The sequence below is a fragment of the Teleopsis dalmanni genome, chromosome 1, assembly GCF_002237135.1.
Source record: "Teleopsis dalmanni isolate 2A chromosome 1, ASM223713v2, whole genome shotgun sequence".
Classification (NCBI taxonomy): Eukaryota; Metazoa; Arthropoda; class Insecta; order Diptera; family Diopsidae; genus Teleopsis; species Teleopsis dalmanni.
The window spans coordinates 30305662-30316495 of record NC_051846.1 but is presented as its reverse complement, the minus strand read 5'-3'; the positions used below and the strand labels follow the sequence as shown (position 1 = coordinate 30316495).

Below are 10834 nucleotides of genomic sequence, written 5' to 3'. Positions count from 1 at the left end.
TGATATGATATGATATGATATGATATGATATGATATGATATGATATGATATGATATGATATGATATGATATGATATGATATGATTTAATATGACTTGATATGATTTGATATGATTTGTTATGATTTGATATGATTTGATATGATTTGATTTGATTTGATATAATTTGATTTGATTTGATAGTTTTTTAATTATACTCGTAGATGGATAACTTTAACTAAGTGTCATTAAGGACCTTACTAATTCTTTCAAAAACCATATTTACCATATAAGTAACATATATTACTTAAAAAAACAAATTTTTTCAAAACAATGTATATATCTATAAAATCAAACTAATCTCTTTTGTATTTATTCTTCTAACACATTATGTTTTATTAATATAATTTGTGATATGATAATAAAATTTGACAAAACATGTACATGAATAAACATACTCGTATACCAAAAATGGGAACAGCTTTATCGATTGATTTATTAATAGAAATTCAGGCAGTCAGCTATGTGGGCGTCATAATGATTTGACCAAATGTAGTTAATTTATTTTAACAAAATTACAAATAATTTATATCTTTTATCTTTAGCCAAGAAAACAAAACAATCATAATAACGTTTTATTAATTAATACATCAAAAGCAACAACCATAGTTGGAAGAGTCTGACTTCCCAATTCAAGCCATAGACAACGGCATCAGCATCAACATTAGCATTAGCATTTTGGCATTGTTCGCTGCACCGCACAATGTAAGAAAAAATCTTTTATCCACAAATGAAAGAAATCAATAATGGCTATTATTAATTTTGAACTTGATATTGAGATATTGAGTATCATATGCAGAAATATAATGGCAGGAAGGTCATTAACACATTTAATTAGCATTCTTTTCTCTTGTCAAACAATAGCCATCAGATAACAGCAAATCTAACCCATTCAATGCAGTCGAGCAGTCACCAAAGTCGGAACCGCTACAGTCACGAATAATCCGACTTACGCTCACAAGATACTTTGACTCCGAGCCTTTTGAAATATTTACTATTCTCCAACATAATTAATTTGTTAAAGAATTTATTTAAATCTAACAAATTTTCAATCAAATGCAAATACAAATGTATTATTTTTTTAATTTTTTTAATATTTTATTTTATTTATTTTGATGCTTTAATGCTGGCATTTGTTATTTCAAACATTTACATTGATCTGGGCGCTTTAATTTGTCGTGGTCTTCCGTGGTCTATTGTTATTTAATGTGGGCTCTCATAATTGTGTTATAAATATTAAACTAATATATCAATATTTTAAGTAATTATTAACAAATTATTCGATTTTATCTATTTCTTACGTTTAAATGATTAATTATTATTTCATACACAATTAATGCTTTTGCTGACATTTAAAGAAGTTAATGAAACTGTTGATTTTAACAAATTTATTTCAGATTCTTTTAGCATTGGCTAATTGTTTAATTAATTTTATTTAATTAAATTTTGAAATTGCAATTATAAATCAAAGAAGGTTAAAATACTTATTTCAACAAATATTTTTTTTTTAATTTTTATTTGAACAAATTTCGATTTAATTGTTAAAATTATTAGTGCTTCTCAGATTTAGATTTAAACTCATTTATAATCTGAAAAATTTTATAAAAAATGGTTGTATCTGAAAATAATAAAATACTTCTTGAATGATTTAAAAGAATAAGTATATCTTTACAAAAAGTTAGGTCTTATTTGCTGCCATATTATTAAAGTGAAGAAAAATTCCTTTTTCCATAAACTTGGAACTATTTTTCAGATCTAGAAAAAGATGTACATGAAATATTTTTTTTAATATTTGCGTATTAAAAATTGTATCTTAGTTTTTTATGAATGTCATTATTCCCAAAATGTTACTCAAAATGTTGCTCAAAATGTGCACAGGATGTAAATAAAAACCCGCTACGATTGTTGATGTCCACACAATTCAATTTGTCAAAGCTGTCTAAAAGTATTTAAAAAAATCAAACAGAACGAGTGCGCTTCAAGGATAAGGATTAAAATTGTTTAGGATTATAAGTGATTCCGTCTAAATAATCCAGAGGAATAGGCTTCCACTTATATGTAATCTTATCTGACAAAAAAAACCTATTGTAGCAAGTTTTTTATATCATCTATTCGTAAGTTGTTCGGATAGTAATTACTTTTTTTTTAATCAATAGATTTTTATTCAATATTTCTATTCAATATTCAATAATATTTAATTAAATTATACGAATGTGTACATTGTCCATTGAGGTTCGATACCAGAATGTCATTTTCCTGACAGTAATATATACATACCCATAAAATATTTTTTCTCTTCTGAAAAAAATTGTTTTAGTCAATTTGTATCATCTTGTTGTGAAGTAAAGATCATCTTATATTTTACTATCAAAAAAATATTATAGAGACTAGAATAAGCAATAACTAGTTATTAAGAAAATATCGTGGGCGTGGCAGTATTTTTCAACCAATCTATAACAGAGTTTCCAAATTTGTATTGGATCTGACATTATCATAATGGAACACAATACTATTTTAATTAATCAATTCTCGCCTTTTTTATATAAGTGAGTCATTAAATTTGTCCCGGTGATAATATCATACATCAAAAGTGATCGTCTATTTTGTCCGGTTGTCCAGTTCAATGAAAAATGATTCCTTTGAAATCTCATCAAATATATATCATTACCATTTTGTGACAAATTTTGGCTTTGAAAGTGCTTTGACCAGGTTCATCTTTTTTACACTATAATCTTTGGCTCTTATCACTCTTGTAGATAACTAATTTTTCATCCATTTCATTTTCATTAATATGTTTCAGAAATAGATTACAATAATAATGCTTGAAAACCATATCACAAATGTCAATTCGACGGCATACATTTTTTATACAAAAACTTGAGAAATCAATATGTCGTGCTTTAAGATTGAAACCAGGCATCTCAAAGGATTATGAACAGCTAAATTCGCTCAATTTAATGTCTCAGCGATAATAATATATTCAATAACTTTTTTTCCAGGCAAACACATTATAAATCGTGATCCTTACAGCTGCATGTGGATTTTAGAATATATGGGTGTAGAAAATATGAGAACTCCATAGATCGATTTTTCAAACAACACAGTATTTCTTTTTCTATCTTTTAGGTATAAGAATTTTCCAGTTGAGTACTTTCACCAAAACGGTGATATGAATTCGACATTAACATCATATGATTTTTTGATATAACATCATGTGATATAATTGACTTTATTTTTGTTATTATATTGCTCGAACTCAACACATTGTCAACATTTTAAAAATAAACATTCATCAATTTTTAACCGTGCTAATATCAGCTATGCGCCGTCTCTGTCATTGAAAATTATCTTAAAGGGATCCAATTCCTTAAGATGTTTAATTGAACTCATTCGATCCAAATATTATATGACTAGAGAATAAAAATTTTGATTGAAATTCAGTCATCATAAATGTGTTTTACTACCGTTTACTTTCAGAACCACAAAATTAAATTTTTATTCGCAATCTTTAAACTAGTCGAATATAAGATGAGAAAGCCTTTATGGAAGATCTTAAAATTTTTTTAAAAAAAATTGTTTATTGATTTTATACAGAATTCTTATGTTTCTAATATTCCATAATCTTTTTTTATTTTTTAATAATAATTTATGGTGTTAATAACTTTAAAAATTAGGAGAACATGTTATAGTTCCAAATAATTCTTGAAACTGATAACCTGTTCCACATTTTTCTTTGGCATGTGTAAAAATTTTCCGAGAAGAAATTAACAAGTTCTAATGAATATATGTGTATACAAACCATAGTTTTATAATACATAGCGAAGGGATTAAAATAGTATAAACAAATAAAATTACTGTTTTATTAATGTTTAAAATGTTTTGTTATTCTTAATTCTTATTTATTTGTGAATTTTCTAAATAATATTTATTAATAAAAAATTATTTTTAAAACCGATTAAACATTCGTAATATTAAAGCCGCCATTGCGTTTAAATTTAATACCAACGCAAATATTCTGTTTTATATGCAATTAATTTGCATTAAATATAAACATTGTATATATATATACATACATATATATTTATATGTATTCTGAATATAAAAAAATTAAATTTAATTCTGAACCCCAGAACATTGATTTAATTATTAGCTAAAAACCACAATTTAAAAATATATTTATTTATATCACATATATAAATAAATATATAATATATATATTTCTTATACTTTTAAAGTAAATACTCATAATTAAAATTTTGTACAATTTAATAATATAATTTATTGCTTTAATAATGAAACAATAGCTGAGTGCGATCCAGTTTTTGTTTAAAAAAATTTTATTTGAAATATCTTTAAACTTTGGCTTGAGAATGAAATTTTGAAGCGTTTTCTAATTTTTTTTCATTATAATTTATCATTTGACTATTTATAGTATTTAATAATTTCAAGCAAAAGTGAAACTAGCTCCATAGAAATGTCAGAGAAGACAGAAGCTAGCACCGCAATAATTCATACATGCAAAACACGTACCCAAAATTTACGGAATCGGAATACTTAATGGAATATAATTTTTATTGGTTAGAACACGAAATGTAATTTATTTTTGATTAATTTGCTAATTATACAATAGCAGAATATATTGCATAAATTAATATCATAAGTAGAACTACTACAGTTAAAAATGCACAAAAAAAATTATTTTTAAGAAATTAAATGGAATGTGAGAAAACATATATGAATTAAGTTTCAGAATAAAGAATGAAAAATATATAAAACTCATTTTATGAGATTCAAATTAATGCGATTAGATTATGTAGAGAACACTCATATCCATCTAATGAATATTAATCTCAATAAAATATTATATGTGAAAACTGACAGTTAAGCCACAACCCAGTCGATATAATACTTTTTAATAAGACTGTAAGTGTATGATTTGAAAGCATAATTAAGGGAAATTGAGATTAAAACTACAGCAGATTATTTAATCAAGCTATATCTATTCACTACCGAAGATCAGTACATGCTGTTGAGAACTATCAAACATCTGAAGTCTTTAGAAGTGCAGTAATCCTTTATCATAATGCACATAATACTGCATATTTACTAACAAGAAATCTTAATCTTTTGTTGGATATTTGCGTGAGTAAAACTTAAACGGAAATAGTCAAGTTTCCTATCCCATCCTTCCAATTGGTTATATATTCTTTAAGGAAGTACACATAATCTGCAGGTTAAAGAGCGCATTATATAAGTTAGTTACAAAATTCCATGTTACAATATGAGTTTTGAGTGCATTCTCTTATATAACTATTGCACTTACTATACTATTATTTATAACTAATGCATAAACCACAGCTATATAAAATAATGTTCTTTTCAAATTTTTGTTTTTACAAATTCATCTTCTTTCAAACAATACTATTCGATGATATGTTTTACAGCGTCAGAACAAAACTTTAGTTTTCTATCCCAACATTGCTAGAGTTCTACGTTAATCCCAATGCTATATTTATATTGTAACATACTCAAGAATAGGATTACGATTTGCATCCTAATCTACGCTATAGCATACTATAGGCTATAGGAGGCTATATCCTAGGAGACTAAGAAATAAATGATATTAGCTTGCTGTCATCGGTTGTTGAACAGGTAACATAATGATGACGTACGCTTGCGAAGTACTTCAATTACTGTAGATTCAACTAAGTATAATCAACGAGTGACTCTTAAATAGAAAGATAATACACAATCCGGACAAATCTACACTAATTACGATTATATTCTGATTACACAATTTAGGTCAACAAAATACCTGGATATATATTTCGACAGCAAAATTACATGAAAGAAGTACTTTAATGCCATGGAGTAGCTACTCTTTAAAAAACGAGAATAACTTTTGTTCAATTAAATTTCGGGAACGAATTGTGCTATATTAAATCCGGTCGAAATCTAAATTTTACAAGGTTAGTGTACTGCAAAAATGCTAATTTCGAATTCTTACAAATAATATGCACAATTTTTAGATTTTAACAAAGTACTCCATTTACTAGGACCATAATATCTCTATTGTAAAAGAAAAATAACCACATCCATCACTAAATACATATAGTAGAGTATACTGTAATGATCTATCGTGAAACTTATTTGATAGTTATAGTTCCTGTGACTAGCTTTTGTAGAGATTTGACATTTGAAACCTACGAAATGAAATTATAATAAATACGAGGTATTATAAATAATCCTTACTGTCTTAGATGTCTGTCTTAGATATTAATGAATAGGCACTAACGTAACTGCCTTTTATTAACAAAATTTGTTTATAGTTAACACAATTGAATATAAAAACGAGAAACAAAAATAAAAAGTTATGGTCAATCTTACGGGTTGCTTCGTTGAAGAGGACAATTGTGATAAAAAAATTTGTACTGAGTGCAGTTAACATGGTTTAAGTAATGTTATCAGATCTAGTTAAAAAAGAAATTAGTTCGTTTTTAATAAATTTCAAATAGTCTATAAAGCTTTTTAAAGATACGCACAATTAGGCAGACCCTGAAAGTGTTGCAAATTTTTCTTGTTGTATAAGATATTTCATATACACTTCTTCAACACTAGGTTTACTAAATACCGAATAGAAATACATCTTTGACCATCCATAAACAATTTTTTTTATATAAACCTTAAACAAATTCTCACCAGTGTTATCTACAAGTTCATCCTAAAAAATCTATCTTTTATCAATCCAATCTTTTAGCAGCTTACTCAATATCATCTAACATAATCTAGTGGAGTATATGATTACCTTTGAACGGTAAAGTTGAATAATAAAAATTGTCTTAAATAAAACTTATTTACATTTTTAATTGCTTTATTGCACCTTCATTGCTATTTCATTACAGTTTTACGTTTCAAAATTAATTACAAACGAAATAAAATAAAGTTTAAGTTTAATTTTAATCTTATAAATAAAATTTAATACATACAATAAATTGAAGTAAAGCTAAGCTATAAAAAATATTATTTGTAACAATATTCAAATTACTTTGGTAAATGTCTTCTTTCATTTTTTTTTTGTTATTATTTAATTACTTCGTGTTTAGGATAGATCAGCTTCACATTTAATACAAGTTTTTTATTTTAGTTGAAGTGTTTTCCTACCGCAACAATTACCAGTAGTGTCCATAGTGACCAAGGTGGTGATAACCTCCGTAGTGTGAATACTGTGGATAACCTGTTGAATTAAAAAGTCAAAAGATATCATTGAAGAGGAACCAAAGGTGAGTGTGCGTTAGATATAATATATTAAACATTTTAAAGCAAATAGTAATAAATAATAAATTAAAATATAAATATATATTTGTAAGAATAGCACTATATACTTCATTAAACATTAATATAATCAACTAAAAATTAATAATTTCAAGTAAGAAATCTCCATTACTGGAGAAAAATCATTAAGTGATATATTTAAGCTAAGCAGTGATCTTTCATTATTTTTTTAGTTCAGTTCTATGTATATATGTACGAAATCACAAATATCAGGCTTTGAAATCTATCAATATAAACCGTAGACTCGTGTACTAGACCACTAAGTCTTCATATTTATATTTTAATACTTATTATTGTTGTAAATAAAACTATGTGTATTTTTAGTCAATAAAAGGAGGTAGGTATATGAGTGAATATATAAAGATCCCAGATTATTACCTATTTAAGTGGTTTAGTAATCTACCTAACTTAGAGTTATCGTTATTTAAAAAATTCCATTATTATATTTAATTTAATAAATCTTTAACATTTCCGAAATCAATATTTGTAGTAATTAATACACAAAAAAATCAATATATGAAGTAGTTCTCGAAAAAAAGTTTCTCAAGGAATACAGCCTAGCTCCTCTCTAAGGTTGTGCATCTGCAGAATAAGTGAAAGCTTAAAAGTTCTTTCTCCTTCTCTTGGTATAAACCGCGAAAATAATTACTTAGAACTTTTAATCTTTGTGAATGTCTATCTGTTGATGATTCTCTGCTTTAAAGTGAAGTAAAGTTACCGATTTTCTTTTACCTAAATGGGTTAGAAGACGAGCAGATTTGTTTAGCTTTAAACTAACACAGTGCATTTTGAACACTTGATTTGTGTTTTTTTGAAGAAAGATTAATATAGAATAAAGTGATATGCTTATATACTTTAAAATTGATATTTGTAATGGTAATATATTCAATAATTCGATATAAATTATATCAATAATCATAACTGCTTATAACAAAATTGTGCACAATGATATTCCATAATCCTCCTAATTAAATATTTAAAGATTTTATAAGAAATATTCCTTATAGAATATTACAGAAACACTGAATTTAGTTGGTAGTACTCTTTATATCACATAAATTTACTACAGATTTACATATCATTAATATAGAAATTTTTATCATTGTAATATCCTTAGCCGTCTTATACACCTTAAAATATTATACCAAACACTAAACAAATGATAAAAAAGTTCGTAAAGAACACTTTTCGGATTCAGGAAGTTTAAAAATTTATTTTAAAGCAAGATAATAATAATAATTACTTGTTTCCAACAATTAAATATCTGGAGCTTTAATATCTCTATATATATAATGTGATTAATTTAAAAAATCCATTAAAAGTATAATCACTGAATGCTTTAAATTGATCTTTAATATTTTATGATCAATTTTGAAGATTATTTATTAATGAAAACTGAGTAATGTTAGTATTTTTCCTTTTAATTTATATAGTGTATTCTAATTCGTACTAAAAGATTATTATATTATTAACAAATATTTTTTAAAATAATAAGAGCATTCTGTTAGAGTTTCACAAGTTGAAACATATAAACACTGTTCTTCTATCCACATACTATCTAATTGCTTATAATTTAGTTTTCAAACTAAAGTCCTTGCAATCATATAATATTTGTGAGATATGTTGACATTTCTAATAATTAAAGCTTACCAAAACCACCATAATATCCTGAATAGTAGGGATAATATCCGCCATAGTATCCGCCATAATACGGTGAATCATAATAACCATATCCAATCGAAGAAGAACTCTGCAAATCATCTTTTTCCGCACCTTCAGCACCTGCAGCTCGTGCACCTGTATCTAGATCCTCCGCTTCCACAGCTTGAGATTCTTCTGGTCTAGGATGTGGTGCTGCCGTCGCTATATCCATAATTGTTGCAATGCATAAAACGAATAGACACAATAAAACTGAGCACTTCATTATTATAAGGATATGTAATTTTATATATAATATAAATATAAAAAAAAACAATTTTTATATTTTCGCAAAATGAACTGCGAATTTTTTACAAAACTTTCGAGTTTATTGCAAGTTAAATGTATCTTGACGATAACAAAATTACAACTGACAGTGAAGCGAACAATAAACGCAGCTTTTATAATAGATAGAAAAATAGCAACAAATTACATTAATTTTCCAAAAGAAAATTATGTATAAAAACAAAGTACACAAGCGATAAACGACACTTGAATATTGAGAAAATAAAATAAAAACACGAAACTTCTGATTGCAAATGTCTTCAAGGTTCGGTGCTGGATTAGCTTTACAAGCACCCCCTCGACAGAAGACAATACTCGCTTGGAATCAAGACTTAAAACAATGACGACTATAAGGTGAGGTTGTGGAGAAATAATAATTATACATTAATTATAATTAAATAAATTACAATATTTCTCTATATTTCTCTATTAGAAATTAGAAGTATGAAATTAAAAATCCCCTTTTAACTACAACACTGTTTAGATTATTTTTTAGAATTTTTTTTCTCTTCTGTGACTTTAGTTGCGTGAAGAATGCATCATTGAACGACGCATCGAGATACAAGTGCTGCGATTGACCGAGCCTATGGCTATTTAAAATTTGCTTCAATTTAGGCTAGGTTTTGCCTGCGTACGAGTACTTAGTTTTAAATAACTTTAGAGGCTAATAGCTGAGGGGCGCGGCAACAGTCTGCAGTTTCTATTGTAAGTTTCAAAACAAAAACACCGACTTTTCAACATTGCTTCTTGCATGAACGATTACTAATTATATTGTTTCTTTTCTAATTTTTTTCTGTTCTTCATTCACTTATGTCGCTTATGGGTGAGTGCTTGAGTGAGGCCAATGTCAAAGCTTAAGAATCTGACGAAATTCCCAGAGTTAATGTGACTTATTGTTGATAATTAGCAACAAAATAGTTTCTGTACAGAAATCTGAAATTATGGATACATTAAAATATGCAAATATTTTTCTATAATTATTTATTATTTCATAATTGTAATTCTTTGTTTTATTTATTAAATATTTTTAATAATAACTATTTGTTTATTGTGATATTTAAAATCTCTTTATTTTAACAATGAAATCAATTGTGTTTTTATATTTATTATGATTGTTTATTCTACCTTACAATCTCTCTTTAGTATTTTAATATAAATATATATACTTTGGTATGTAAATATACCATATGTTTACACATAATAAATCAAATTTTTTGCGTCGATATGTGACAATGAATGAAACATGGATCCATCACTTCACTCCGGAATCAAAACGATTATCATCTGAGTGGACTGTAGCCAATGAACCACATCCGAAACGTCCAAAGGCACAACAGTCAGCTGGGAAGGTTATGACTTCAGTATTTTGGGATTCACATGGTATAATTTTGATTGACTATCTCGAAATGGGAAAAACCATCAATAGTAACTACTACACGGCATTACTGGATCGTTTGAAAGCAGAAATTGTGAAAAAACAAC

General features: G+C 26.5%; 2 protein-coding genes across 2 annotated transcripts in view; one reads left to right on the top strand and one right to left on the bottom strand.

The window, feature by feature from the left end:
• Positions 1-6928: 6928 nt before the first annotated feature.
• On the bottom strand, positions 6929-9383 carry LOC119673085 (glycine and tyrosine-rich protein-like). Its single transcript, XM_038084308.1, has 2 exons — positions 9020-9383; positions 6929-7271 (listed from the first exon to the last, which is right to left on the bottom strand). Exons 1-2 carry the CDS (start codon positions 9291-9293, stop codon positions 7207-7209), a joined length of 339 nt encoding a protein of 112 aa, XP_037940236.1. The 5' UTR covers positions 9294-9383; the 3' UTR covers positions 6929-7206.
• Positions 9384-10584: 1201 nt separating this feature from the next.
• Positions 10585-10834, top strand: part of LOC119678932 (GATA zinc finger domain-containing protein 14-like) — a 14347-nt gene continuing 14097 nt past the window's right edge. The window contains exon 1 of the mRNA XM_038091042.1: positions 10585-10732. Within this exon, the coding sequence (XP_037946970.1) occupies positions 10585-10732 (148 nt within the window). The remainder of the gene's footprint in view (positions 10733-10834) is intronic.